General features: G+C 49.4%; 2 protein-coding genes across 8 annotated transcripts in view; both read right to left on the bottom strand.

Moving 5' to 3' along the window:
- The window catches only part of DYRK1B (dual specificity tyrosine phosphorylation regulated kinase 1B), an 8,552-nt gene extending 7,869 nt beyond the window's left edge, over positions 1-683 (bottom strand). For 3 of the 4 annotated variants that reach the window (XM_008054759.2, XM_021710712.1, XM_008054765.2), the window contains exon 1: positions 483-683. The gene's annotated coding sequence lies outside the window, so the exon portion shown is untranslated. Of the gene's footprint in view, positions 1-45; positions 99-482 lie in introns of those variants that run through there. The other variant, XM_021710705.1, reaches the window with a different exon arrangement.
- A 200-nt stretch (positions 684-883) lies between these two features.
- On the bottom strand, positions 884-13,667 carry FBL (fibrillarin). Of its 4 annotated transcripts, none has more exons than XM_021710690.1 (9): positions 13,550-13,632; positions 7,036-7,215; positions 6,839-6,940; positions 6,664-6,758; positions 5,206-5,376; positions 3,879-4,011; positions 2,723-2,835; positions 1,162-1,236; positions 884-973 (listed from the first exon to the last, which is right to left on the bottom strand). In XM_021710690.1, the coding sequence occupies exons 1-9, from the start codon at positions 13,557-13,559 to the stop codon at positions 971-973; spliced, it is 882 nt and encodes a 293-aa protein (XP_021566365.1). In that variant the 5' UTR covers positions 13,560-13,632; the 3' UTR covers positions 884-970. The 4 variants fall into 4 exon arrangements, with proteins under 4 accessions (XP_021566365.1, XP_021566360.1, XP_021566369.1 ...); XM_021710685.1 differs by having other exon boundaries at positions 886-995; positions 1,091-1,236; positions 7,039-7,215; positions 13,550-13,631; XM_008054797.2 differs by having other exon boundaries at positions 888-995; positions 1,091-1,236; positions 13,550-13,667.
- Positions 13,668-14,403: the final 736 nt, after the last annotated feature.

Genomic DNA, 14,403 nt, shown 5'->3' with positions numbered 1-14,403 from the left:
CGCGCGGCCTCCTACCCCGTGGGACCCCGGAGTCCCGCCCCCCACCCAGGAGGCCCTCCCGGGCCGGCAGAGACCCAGCAGGCGGGGCCCGACTAAGCTTGGCAGCCTGCACCTGCCATGGCAACAACCGTGCCATTGGTCGCTGGTGCCAAGAGCTCAGCCAATCACAGGCTAGGGCAGCTGTTGCTAGGCGACGACGATGCAGCCGGCGGAGCCGAGCCCAAACAAAGGGCGGGAGTGGGGCCCGGCTTCCCCCTCCCAGCCACCCTCCTAAGACGGATCCCTCGGGCAAGGCCTGTTCCAGGAATCCGACTATGAATAGCCAGACATGGCCCGCACCTGCCCGTCGCCCCCCTCCCCTTCCTCCCCACCGGCCTCGTGCTTAAGTCTCGGCTTAAGTCTCCAGCGACGTGGGCAGGGTGGATCCCGTCCTCTCCCCTCCCTGTGAGCGCGTGTGGCCCCACCCGTCCCCGCATTGTTACCTGAGGGCGCGGGCAAGGGGACTCAAACTGCTCGGGGAGCCCGAGCTCAGACCTGCCCACTGGCTGAGGGTATCCGGCGGACGCAGCGAGCCAGGGCCACGATTACCCAGTAATGCAACCAGCAAAATGGCGACCACAACAAACCGCCCCCCCTTGCTGGGGGCTCCGCCCACACCCCCCCATGCGCTCCTCCCATGTGACGTTACCGGCAGACATGCGCAGTGAGCTACCAATCCTGCCCAAGAGCCAAAAGTCGGGTTGCGGCTGCGCAAGAGACAGCTAGGCATGGGGCGTGCGCCATGTGACCAGATGAGAATTTCCACCCCTCCCCAAGCAAAGTTGACCAACGGCACATGCGCCCCCGTCGTCCACAGCGGTAACGGAGGAATGGGCAGCAGACATGGGTGAAGGATGAGTCTTTTAATAGAAAAAAACACACGTGCAACAGTATCAACACACATCTCTCGCAATCCAGACAGCGCTGAGCTTCAGTTCTTCACCTTGGGGGGTGGCCTGTGAGAGGAAGATGGGAGATGAGGGGGATTCCCAGGGTCATGGTACTCAGGGTGCAGGGCAGAGATCTGGTGATTACTGGGTCCCCTGCTCACCTGTACACTCCCACGACCACAGCGTGGTCTCTTTCATATGGTTCCAGGGTCAACTGCTCCTGGGGCTTCATGTTCTCTTGTTGCATCTTTTTCACTTCCGAGGCAAACACTGCCTCTGCTGAGGCTGTGGAGTCAATGCAGTTGGCCTAGAGAGGAGAAATTAAGTCTGCAACAGGGCTTTGAGCTGGTTTCCCTCTTTAAACCAGAGGTATGTTTTCATTGGAACTTCAAGTGGAAGTGCTATGGTTCAAATGTGTCCCCTCAAAGTTCATGATTCTCAATGCAACAATGTTGAGAGGTGGGAACTTAAGAGATGATAGGTCATGAGGGCTCTGCCTTCATAATGAATTAGAAACATTATCACAGGAGTGGGTTCCTGATTAAAAGGATGAGTTACACACCCTTTCTCCTTTGCTCTCATCCTTGGCACATGCAGTTTTGCCATTCTACCTTCTGGGGTGTCATAGCAAGAAGGCCCTGATCAGGTTTGGACTCTTGATCCTGGACTTCCCAGCTTCCAGAACTGGGAGCCAAATTAATTTCTGTTCATTATAAATTACCCAGTCTGTGGTAGTCTGTTGTAGCAGCATAAAATGGGCTAAGCTACTTGGACTTAGGGAATGTGAAAGGCTTCATTAGCTTTTAATTTGGTTTGGATTTAGAGCGGAAAGTCTAAAGCAGCCCTATTCATCTAAAGACCAAGTGTTTATACTTTACATCCAGGAATTTTTTTTTATATTTCCTCTTCTTTAATAATAATAATGATACAGCTGAAAGTAGTCAAACTAAGGTAGCAAAAGGCTAACATAGTAATCTGGTGAAGGGTGCATGGGAGAGTTCTCCATATTTCAAAATAAAACGTTTTGAAAGGTGCACCTAGCATTTATTTAGTATTAATTCTATACCAGGATCTGTTCCAAAACCACAGGTTGACTAATTGACACATATATTGACTAATGGAATCCTTACATCAAACTTAAAATTAATGGACTAATATTTCTGTTTTACAAGTCAAGAAACTCAGCTCAGGCACACAGGTTAAGTAACTTGCCCAAAGTCACAGCAAGTTGAAATTCAAACTCAGATGGTCAGACTCAACAATCATGTTCTTAACCTCGGTACCCTCTTGCCTCTTTAAATCTAAAGTTGGCTGAACGCAGTGGCTCATGCCCATAATCTCACCACTTTACAAGGCCCAGGTGAGAGGACTGCTTGGCCCCGGGCATTCAAGACCAGACTGGACAACATAACAAGACTTTGTCTCTAAAGCAAATAAGTTAGTCAGGCATGGTGGCATGCGCCTGTAGTCCCAGTTACTTGGGAGGCCGAGGCAGTGGTGAGTTGTGGTCATGCCACTGCACTCTAGTCCGGGTGACAGACTGAGACCCCCAACTCAAATAATAATAATAATAATAATAATAACAATAACAAATCTAAAGTTTATAGTTTTGATTGTGGGAAAGGGGGGTAGCTTGCAGGGGATTAAGGTAGGGATAAAGGCTGCGAATAGACTGACTAGATCAGAAGGTATGAAGGCCTCCCTGTTATGACTAGCTGCGTGACAGATACAGATAGAGGAGATAGCTCCCTGGGACACTGCCACCCCATCTTAGACTCCTCCAAATCCCGCACCTTAATGGAAATCACAAAGTGTCCTCCATTACGCAGGAAGGTATGGGCATTCAGGGCCACAATCCGGGTCTGGTCTGGCTGGGCCACATCAGCAAAGATCACATCCACCATTGCTAAGGAGAAAGGGGTGGAAGTTAAAAGTTGGATCCACTAGAGATCTTCCCATATCCTCCCATGGGGCCTATGACCATCACCAGCAGGTTCCTGGGAGAGTCTCCAGTCTCACTTCCCTCCCATTGATCACCCTCCCACCATAGTGCCCCCTACATGGGTCCAAAACCCACAGTCACATCATTCATTCACTCCTCTTGTAATTCATGGTTGCCACCTACTCTGTGGCCAGCCCGGGGCTGGGCGTGAGGGACACAGAGATGAGTCAGACCCGGACCCTGCCCTCGAGACGCTCCCGGGTCTGGGGGGAGACAGACATGTCATCAAAAAGACAAGTAAAAGTGAACACCTAGAGGCAAGAGTGTCTGCAGGATTGTGAAATGAAAACAAGTTGCAGGACAAGGGAGATGGTATGAGCGCATGGAAAACAAATCTCACAAAAGGAAAATAAGCAGAATGAAAAGTAATATTTTTAAGGCAGTGTGATTTTAAAAAAATGAAAAGGTGCTGTGATGAAAATTGATTCTTTAAAAATTGGGAAAAGCAGACCAAATGATTCTTATCAATGACCTCTGGGGGAGGTTTAGAAGGCTTCCCAATTTTCACATTATATTTCTCAAACTTTTTTAAACAAAGTCATTAACAATGGACCCCCCTGGGCCAGGTCATGCTCAGCTGTGCTTTTTGGGATATGATCTCACTAGACAATAATAAGGACCCCAAAGGAGGCTTTTAGGCGGAATCCAGGGGCAATGTAGTAAGCACCATGTTTTGGGGGAAGGTAGGAAGTACAGGGGACCTAAGGAGAGGGGGAGGAGATTAGAGGAGAGGAGGCTGACCCTTCAAGAGTGCCAGACACCTGAGACCTTGAAGCTGAGTCCTCACCTCCACAACCTCACCTGGCCCCCTTGCCCCCTTCCATTCCTCAGACACAAGGGGCCTGCTCACCCATTCCAATTCCATCTGAATCAGTGCTCTGCTGGCCTCTTCCAGGAAACCTGCAGTGGCCTGTCCTACCCCACCTGGGTCACCCTTGACCCCTCACCGATGAGCATGCGGTATTTGTGTGGGTGCCGGGCATCTTCAATCACAGGAATAATGTTGGTCCTCTTCTTAGCTAAGTTAATGAGGTCACGGCCAGAGCGGTGGGAGAACTCGACTGCATAGACTAGACCATCCTAAAATAAATCGGGAATTAACAATGACACTAGTTCTCCTGTATGGAGTGCCTACTTTGGGCCCATACACTACACACAACATCTCTTCCAATGCCCAAATCAAAACCCTACCATGTAATAACTATTGTTATCATATCTGCTTTACATGAATAAACCGAGGTCCAAAGACATGAAGTCACTGGCCAAGGTTTATTCAGCAAGTAGCAAAGCTATTAGCCTGATCTGAGAGCCCAGGCTCACAACAGAGGCTTAAAACCAAGAAGCCAAGGCACAGAAGTGAAGAAACAACAAGAGCTAAGAGTATATGCAATGGGCCAAGTGCTGCTCTAAGTACCTTACAGGAATTAATGCATTTAATCTTCACAACTCTACTTTTCAGAAAGGTAAACGGAGGCTCAGAGAGGTCAGGTATCTTACCTGATGAAAGCCTGGGGTTTTTAAACACTAAGTTAAACAACCTAAAATCATGTAAAGGAATAAAGGGTAATGAAGTGACATGCACAGGTGCCAGGTGCCCTCAAATGGGAAATTGGACCAGCCACATAGAAAATCAGGTCCAGAAACTGAAATCTCTTGGTTTTTTCGAAGAAACCAGAAGACCAGTTTTGGGGCATGAATTTTTAAAGAAGGCAATAAAATCAGATAGCCTGGTATCTGTAAGTCTCCTACATACCAACCTTCAAAGATTAGTTTATGTGTCTGGCATACACTGTCACGTATATGCAAGCTACTGTAAGATTAAAAATATTTTCTATTTTTTTGTTTGTATTTATGTATTATTTATGTAAAAAGTATTATAAACCTATTACAATACAGTACTATATAGCCAATTGTGTTAGTTGGGTACCTGGGCTTAGTTTGTTGGACTTAGGAATGCACTCTCGGAACAGAACTCATTCATGTATATGGGACTTTCTGTATCTATACTCCCAGCTCTGAGTTCCTCTAAAAGCTGGTCACCCTGCAGTCAACATCTCTCCCCTCGAGGAGAAGAACCCAGGAGCAAGGTTAAATGACACTACCTGGTTCTTTACTTACAGGCATCACAAGAGGGAAGGGCCTGGTCCTAAGTCACACAGTGCAGGGAAGTAGCCAAATCCTGATTTCAGGTTGGCAGAGGGGAAGCAGCCTTTCCTTCTCATCTACCTCCCCAAGTTTTGCCAAGTTGCCCACCCTCCTCACCCGCCCACTCACCGGGCCTACAATGTCAGAGACATGGGAGACGGTGGTGCCTGAGGCAGCCCCGAGGTAGAGCACCTTGGCCCCTGGCTTGATGTGGATCTGGTCCACACCACCCAGGATTGCTGCTGCCAGCTTGGAGCGGAAGGGGTTCCAGGCTCGGTACTCGATTTTGTCATCTCCCTCCTGGAGCAGGAAAAGAAGGGGATAGAAGTCAGTGCTAGGCTCTTCTGCAGACCTTTATCACCCTTAACCCTAGAGCCTTTGAAAGGGACGGGGTGGTTCAATCATTGTAGAAGAACTGAATGTGGGTACACAGCAGTGACAGATGCAGTCCCTGTCCTCTCATGGAGGTTACTGACTCAGGAAGAAGGGGCAGTAGCCAAGAATAAACACAAAGCCTAACAGTAAGACCCAGGCACTCATTCCACAAACATTTACTGTGCCAGACACTGTTACATGCCAGACCCTAGGGATACAAGACAGAGATCCCTGCCTGTATGTATTCACCAAACTAACTAAATAGCACATGGCATACTAGATGGTGACAGGTGCTAAGAAGACACGACCAAGCCAGGAAAAAAGAGATGAAGTATGAGGAACAAGGCGACAGGGCAAAGACTTCCGAATCAGACTCGAAGGAGAGGAAGGGGCCACTGAAGTTATCCGGGGAAGAGCATTCTCGAGACAGGGAATGCAAGCAGGAAGGCATTGAGGCAGGCATGTTCCTGGCCTTAAGGAAAATAACATGTGGATGGGTGGTGAGGGCTGCTTTTGACAGGGTGGCATGAGGTAGCTTTGTCATAAAGACAAGGTAACACTTGACCAGAAACCCAGATGATGAAAAGGAACCACTTCACACAGAGCTGGGAGAGGAAACAGAAAGAGGCCAGTGTGGCTGGGAGGTGTCTAGTCAGGGGACTGCAGGAAGAGATGGGGCCCCGGGGAGTGTGGAGAACTAGAACACACAGGGCCTTTGAGGCCGCAGTGAAGACTAAGGACTTTAACCTGAAGGCGGTGAGAATCACAGGTGTCTGAGGAGGGGCATGGAAGGTCTGACTTATTTCTTTATTTTTTTTGAGTTGGAGTCTCATTCTGTTGCCCAAACTGGAGTGCAGGGGCCACTCCCGGCCACTGCAGCCTCAACCTGCTGGGCTCCGGCGATCCTTCCGCCTTAGCCTTCCGAGTAGCTGGAACTACAGGCACGCACTACCACGCCCGGTTAATTTTTGATTTATTGTAGAGATGAGGTCTTACCAAGTTGCCCAGGCGGGTCTCGAACCCGTGGGCTGAGGCAATCCACTCACCTCGGTCTCCCAAAGCGCGGGATTACGGGCTGAGCCACTGAGCCCGGCTGGTCAGACTTATTAAAATAACCTCCTGGCTGTCATGTGAAGGACACATGGTAGGAGCAGGGAGACCAGATGATTATACCATCAGCTGAGACCCTGGTGGCTTGGGTCCCTGTCTCACCGAAATTGAAACTCTCTTCTCTCCATAAACGGACTCTCCAGGGACCAGATTCTTGGTGACGAGGGCATCTTCCTTTCCTCGGCAAATGAAGACACCTGGGTGAGAAGATCAGAGCTGGAATGAGGACCCGGGTCCCCACCCCTAAGCGCCACCTTTCCCTGCCTTCCTCACTCACCCTCGTGCCGATGAGGTTCCACCATCACATTCTTCCCTGACTGGTTTCCTCTCTTTCCTCCCCGACCACGACCCCGGTTGCCACCAGGATGGAAGCCTCCACCTATGGGGGAGAGATGCAGCACGAGAGGAAGACCCCCAAATCTCTTTCTTCCTCATCCCCCGCCCCCTCCATCACCCCTGGCCAACCTCACTCACCACCTCTTCCTCCTCCTCCTCCACGACCTCCTCCTCCTCCTCCTCCTCCTCCTCGTCCACGGCCCCTAAAGCCTCCACCTCGACCTCGGCCCCCGCCAAAGCCTCCTCGGCCTCCGCCGCGTCCTCCACGGTCACCAAAGCCCCCTCGGCCGCCGAAGCCACCCCCACGGGGACTGAAACCTATGGTGGAAACAAAAACAAGAATCAGGGGAAGGAAGCTTAAAAGGCTAAAAGCCTTGTGCCTAGCAATTCCACTCAGGCAGAAAACAGGGAAACACGGACAAATAAAATGCAGAACATTCATAATGGGCAATGAAAATGATCTTCAGATAAACAACAGATAAAACAAATCTTTTTTTTTTTTTTATAGGAGTCTCACTCTGTTACCCAGGTAGCTCAACCTGCTGGGCTCAGGTGATCCTTCCGCCTCAGCCTTCCAAGTAGCTGGAACTATAGATGTGTGCCACCATGCCTGGCTAATTTTTTGGTTTATTGTAGAGACAGAGGTTTCGTCAAGCTGCCCAGGCTGGTCTTGAACACCTGGAGACAAGCAATTCTTTGGCCACTGCCTCCTAATGAGCTGGGATTATAGGTGTGAGCCACCACACCCAGCTAGATATAAATAAATCTTATAGTCATTATGTGAAGTGAAAAAAAGAAAAAGTTCTAGAAAACCATTCAACATAATATCCTTTTTATAAAGTTCAGCAGCAACTCAGACAATGCTATGCTATGTTGATCTATGTGGTGACCTCCTCACCCCAAGAAAATGGGAAATGCAAAATCCATGATATTGGCTAATGGGAAGGAGACACTATGGGGTTGGGATGGGGAGGGACACACAGGAGGCTACTGTGAAAACTCTGGTGTTCTTGGATGGATAATAGATTCAGACATCATTTTACTGTCAATAATAATTAGTCTGAAGAGTTATCATGATCACATACTGTGGCAACAGGGTCCCCTAGACCCTGGAAGTGTCTTTATGCCCTCCTACTTCTGATATTGGATCTGGAAGAAAATCATCAACCTCAACCTTAAAATAGAGGACAGTTCAGAATGAATGAACTGTGAACATTTCCTGTGAATGCATCTCCCTGCTTCTAAGCTTAAAGAAGTCCCTATCGGATCAGGGAAAAAAACAAGAAAAAACCCCAAATCATCCTTTAAGGATGGATAACTGTTTACCAGTAGTTTAGGGCTTGTCAGTAAGATGGAAAAGTTCAAGAAAAAATAGACTTAGATACTTTATTCACATCACTTCAAGACAACACATACTGTTCACTGGGCAAAAAACAATGTTTAAAAAGACAGAATTCTGGTGCTAACGAATTCAATATTTGACTTTACTGTGATGAAGCTTCAAAAGCTCTGAAGTACTATTCTGGAAAAGCACATAAGTTAAAAAAGCAAAACTGAAAACTAGTAGTTTAAAATTTGTTCATTTGATGTAAGCTATTCAATAATAAACTTGCTAATGCTTTTTGTAAAGGTGCATTATGTTCACACCCTATGAACGCTTCATGCATCTCACTGGTATTAGAGATGAAAATGTAACTTTCAAGCCAGGCACGGTGGCTCATGTCTGTAATCCCAGCACTTTGGAAAGTGGAGATTGAGAGGATTGCCTGAGTCCAAGGGCTCGAGACCAGCATGGACAACATGGTGAGATCTCATCTCTATGGTAAATAAAAAAAATTATCCGGGCGTGAAACCTATGGTTTCAGCTACTTGGTAGGATCGCGAGCCCAGCAGATCAAGGTTGCGGGGGCCATGAGTGTGCCACTGCATTCCAGTCTGGGCAACAGAGTGAGATTCCAACTCAAAAAAAGAAGGAAAAAAAAAGAAAGAAAATGTAACTCTTAATAGCTATTCCCAATTTAATCTTTTACAATTGATGCAATTTTCAGAATGCCCAGATATAACCAAGAGTTGTTTATTCTTTATCTTCTACTCCCTCTACAGTCTACTTTTTCACATAGCAACAAATGACATTTTTTTTTTTTGAGTTGGAGTCTCACTCTGTCACCCAGGCTGGATGCAGTGGCACACTCACGGCCACCCCAGTGTTGACCTGCTGGGATCTGGCGATCCTTCCACCTCAACCTTCCTTCCAAGGAGCTGGAACTACAGGCATGCGCTACTGCACCTGGCTAATTTTTTATTTATTGTTGAGATGAGGTCTCACCAAGTTGCCTGGGCTGGTCTCGAACATGTGGAATCAGGCAATCCACTCACCTCAGCCTCCCAAAGTATTGGGATTACAGGCTGAGCCACCGAGTCCGGTCTATAACCGACATTGTTAAGTCACAGCTCCTCATTCCCTTGCCCAAAACCCTCTAATGGTTTCCCACCACATCAAAAACAAAATAAAAATTCTTTTCCCTGGCTTACAAAGCTATAATCAGTGAGCCCCAACCCTTGGCTAATCCCTGGAACCTAAGGATTAGGATGTAATCATTCTGGGCATGGTGTCTTTTTTTAAAGCACTCCAGGTGATGCCAAGGTATAGCCCAAACTGAGAACCACTATCCCAAGGATTTGGCCTCTGCTGACTTCTCTGACCTCACTCTCTCTATACTGAGCCCTGCAGTTTTCCCCATCAAAGAACACATACTGCCCGGCTTCTAAATCTTTAAAATTTGCTGTTCCTACTGCCCAGCTCCTGCAGATGTTTGCAGGACTCACTACTTTTTGAGTCGCTCTGTCGCCCAGGTTCGAGTGCAGCAGCATGCTCACGGCCCCTGTAGCCTCGACCTGCTGGGCTCAGGTGATCCTTCTGCCTCAGCCTCCCATCACCTACTCTTTCACTATATTCTAGCCTCTGATTAAATGTTACTTCCTCAGAAAGGCCTTCCCAGCCACCTTCCCCTTCCCCTGCTTTATTTCCCTTTGTGTCAATTATCACACATGGCATTTTAATTAATTAACTTATTTATTTATTTATTTATTTTTGAGTTGGAGTCTCACTCTGTCACCCAGTCTGCAGTGCAGTGGCCACTTCCGGCCACCACAGCCTCGACCTGCTGGGCTCCGGCGATCCTTCCGCCTCAGCCTTCCAAGTAGCTGGAACTACAGGCACGCGCTACCATACCCGGCTAATTTTTTGATTTATTGTAGAGATGAGGTCTCGCCAAGTTGCCCAGCCGGGTCTTGAACCCACAGGCTCAGGCAATCCACTAACCTCCGCCTCCCAAGGCGCGGGATTACAGGCTGAGCTACCGAGCCCAGCTGGCATTTTACATATTATTACTACTTGCCTTCCCCACTAGAGACAAGTTCCAAGCAAATTGGGATTGTTAGTTGCTTTGGCCACCACCATATCTCCAGCACCTTGTACAACATCTGGCTTAAAATATTAAACGAGCAGTTGGATAATATTTATTGCTGATGACTCAAACCCCTGGGTCCTGCCTCAAGGAGAAAGCACCCTGTCTGTTCAGAAAGCAGATAAGATGGTGACCAGGGGAGTCTTCATACCCTGCCTCAGGTATACAATCCAAGGAAACCGGCCACGCTTTTGAGAGTAAGAAAGTTTGGTGCTATAATCTACAAGATGACGAGATGATGTGGCTTGGACCAGGTGGTTGCAGTGGATGTGCTGACAAATTGTCATGACGTGGGAATATGTTTTGAGCCAACATATTGTATATGGGTGTGAGAGAGGAGTAAAGGATAACTAAGGTTTGGGGGAGTGTGACTGGAAGGGTGGGGCTACTGTTTTGGAGAGGGGGAAGGCTGTGGGAGGAGAGCAGATTTTAAGCCGGGGGTCTGTGGAACCCCCTCACCCTAAACTTCCCAGAAAAAGTGTGTGCAAATGAGTTGTTTCTGAGGAATGGGTACTTTTGGTATATTTCACCACCCTAGAGAGTAAGGAAGGTCCATGGGGGTCTTGAAAATTTCATCTGTAAGACGAAGATAATACAGTGCCTGCCTCACAGAGTTGTAATGATTAAATGATTCAACATACACAGAGCACTTCACCTAAGACAATGCCTGGCACATAGTTTGAACATTATTCAATCTCAGGAAAATGAGTCCCTTTTCCTGCTACTTAGGGGGGAAGCCACTAGTTAGGCTTATGAGACTCTTAACTCAGACCTGACAGAAAAGAGACTTAGACCTGGGAAGCATGGGCACATGCACAGAGTGCAGAGGGCACAGTGTAAGCTCTCAATCCCAGATACAATACATCAATTCATTTCAGGTCCTGGAGCTCTTAGGGAAAAGTACTCCAAAAGTACCCCCTCCTCAGGAACATGTTTGCACATGCTTGTCTGGGAAGTTTTGGGTTGAGGGGGAGGGTCCATGAACCCTCTGGTTTATTTATTTATTTATTTGAGTTGGAGTCTCACTGTCGCCCTGGGAAGTTTTGGGTTGAGGGGGAGGGTCCATGAACCCTCTGGTTTGTTTATTTATTTATTTATTAAAGTCGCCCAGGCTGGAGGGTAGTGGCATGCTCCTAGCCACCGCAGCCTCGACCTGCTGGGCTCTGGCAATCCTTCTGCCTCAGCCTTCTGAGTAGCTGGAACTACAGGTGCGCGCTACCACGCCCGGCTAATTTTTTGATTTACTGTAGACACGAGGTCTCGCCAATTTGCTCGGGCTGTTCTCGAAACCGCGGGCTCAGGCAATCCACTCACCTCAGCCTCCCAAAGGCACGGGAATAGAGGCTGAGCCACCGAGCCCGGCTCCCTCTGGTTTAAAATCTGCTCTCCTCCCACAGCCTTCCCCATCTCCAAAAGGGCAACCCCATCCTTCCAGTCACACATCCCCAAATCTTAGTTGTCCTCAGCTCCTCTCTCACATCCACATACAATGTGTTGGCTCTATCATCAAAACATAATCCCACATCATGACAATTTGTCGGCACGTCTGCTGCGACCACCTGGTCCAAGCCACATCATCTTCTAGATTACAGAACAAACTTCCCACTGGTGTGTCTGCTTCCACCTTTGCCACCCTGAAGTCTTTCACACATGGAAGCAAGAAGGGTCCCTTTTAAAAATGTCACTTAGACTGTACCATGCCCCTGCTCAAAATCCCCCAAAGGCTTCTTTGCTCACTCAGGCTAAAAATCCTTACTGAAGAGCTGACTCCTGACAACTTCTACAACTCCATTCTACCATGCAACACAGTAAGGTCAAAGGGAAAAAGGGGTATCCTCCATTCCTGAGAAAAATGACAGACCCCAGGATGGTTGCAGGCATGCCAGGGTCTCAGTAGAAGAGATACACAGCCTAGTACAGCCCATACCACTTCATCAGATCCCAAAACAATGAACAGAAAGGGAGTTTGGGACGGGGGATGGATCCACAAACCTCCCCCCAAGTGACCCTCATCTACACAAATGTATGCACGTGTGAACAGAAGAAAAAAAAAAAAAAAGAGCCTGTACTATGGAAACAGACCGTTCTGGCAACGGTGGAAAATTCTCCAAGCTCAGTGGAGCAAGTTCTCATACAGATGAATGGGAGTTGGGCAGGCCTGATTAAGGAAGCACTTAGACAAAACGGAGAAGGGCCCGAATTTTGTTCTCTTTGAGAAAGATGGCAATAACAATTAGAGCCATTACTATCACATGTCAAGCACTGGGCTATTTTTTTTAAAAACATGACCTCGCTGACTCCTAACTGGCGCCATTCTATTGAGAAAACTGAGGCTCAGAGAGGTAAAGCCATCTGCCCAAGGTCACACAGCAGGCTAAGAAGCTGAGCCCGGATCGAGACGTTGAACCGAGGCCCTTCCGCTGTCAAAGCCAGGGCTCTCATCATTTCACTTATGAGAGCGAGTAAGTTCATCAGAACCGCGTGGAAAACCGAATGGATAGAACCACTTATGTCCTGTGACTACCACTTCCACCGTCCCCTCCCCAGGCTCATGCCGGGCTTGTGAAGCCTCACCGAGCAGATGGGAATCTTAGGCTCCAAAACTCCACTCCATGCCGGGGACCCGCCCCCTTAAAAGCGTAGAGAGCGGAAAAGCGGGCCAGAGACTGCCGCACACGACCCGGCAGAACCCTCACCCACTCTGGCCCACTCAGAGAAGCTAGGTTGGGGGCTAAGAAGACGGTGGAGGCGGCGGCGGCGACAGGGGAGGTAAGGGGGGGGACTTCCTAGACCTAAGATCAGAGACTCTCCATCCCCAACCCAAGCCAGACTTCCAAACCATCTCCAACCCAAGCCAGATTCCCAAAGCCCACGCCCAGAGACCCAAGACCTCTGATCCCGAGATCCAGACCCTCGGGAGGCGCCTCCGGCTATCCAAATACCTAATGACGGCCTCAAGGAGACGAACCCCGCAATCCCAGGCCCAAGGGCCTCGACTCCCGACCGCGACCCCCTAGGCTCAGGATCGATCCCCGGGCGGAACCAGGACCCCCTTCCCACAGGACACCGGATCCCGTGCTCAGCCCCACTGCCCCCGGGCCAAGCCCACCCCACCCCTCTGGCTTGGCACCCGGATTCTCGCCCGGCCTCAGGCGTGGGCCCCGGACCCCATCCCCTGCCTGCACCTGGCTTCATGGCGAGCCCCGACTCGCGCGGCTCCCGCGTCGGCGGCGTCCACAACTCCACGAGTCTGGGGTTTTCGCACGTGGAAAAGAGCGCAGGCGCGCGGCGACGTGCGGCGCGTGACGCAACCACGTAGCCCCGCCCCCGGCCACGTAGCCCCGGCCCCGGAGACAGGCGCGCGCGCGCAGGGGGCGGGGATTCTCAAGCCTGCGGAGACTCTGCTGGCTCCGCGGGCTTTCTGCGCTCCCAGCCTTTGCCTGTGCGGTGTTGGCTCTCCGCTACTCGCTTCCGGTTTCCCCTTTACGGGTGAGATCTCCCCAGTAACCAGGGCTCATACGCAGACCTTCGCACGAGCTGTGCCCTCTGCTTCCGTTTTTTATTCCTAGTTAACTCCTTAAGGTCTCTCTACTCCCAAAAAGCTTTCCTACCTGGCCCATTACCATCCCCAAGAACAGGGACCTACTCAGGGCTCCCATTCATTCATTCGAAAAACATTTACTGTGCACCTTGTGTGTACCAGGCCCTGTTCTAGGCGCTGGGAATACAGCAGAGAACAAGACATAAAAATCGCTGCTCTCCTGGAGCTCGTCTTTTAATTGGGGGAAAACAGACACCAAACATGTTGAATGTTGGAAGGCAATAAGTGCTTTGGAGAAAATAACAGAAAAAAGAGGAATAAAGATTCTTGGGGGGGTGGGGAGTAGTGGCCGTGATTTTGTGTGTGTGTGTGTGTGTATGGGGGGGGTGGTCATCAAGGAAGGTATCGGGTGACTTTTGAGCAAAGAGCTAAAGGAGGTGAGGTGTAAGGCAGGCGCCTAGCTGGGGGAGAGAGTTCCAGGCAGGGAGGATTGCAGGT

The sequence above is a fragment of the Carlito syrichta genome, unplaced genomic scaffold (assembly GCF_000164805.1).
Source record: "Carlito syrichta isolate Samal-C Ts95f unplaced genomic scaffold, Tarsius_syrichta-2.0.1 Scaffold79789, whole genome shotgun sequence".
Lineage (NCBI taxonomy): Eukaryota > Metazoa > Chordata > Mammalia > Primates > Tarsiidae > Carlito > Carlito syrichta.
The sequence above is the reverse complement of the archived record's forward strand: the minus strand, read 5'-3'. Positions and strand labels throughout refer to the sequence as shown.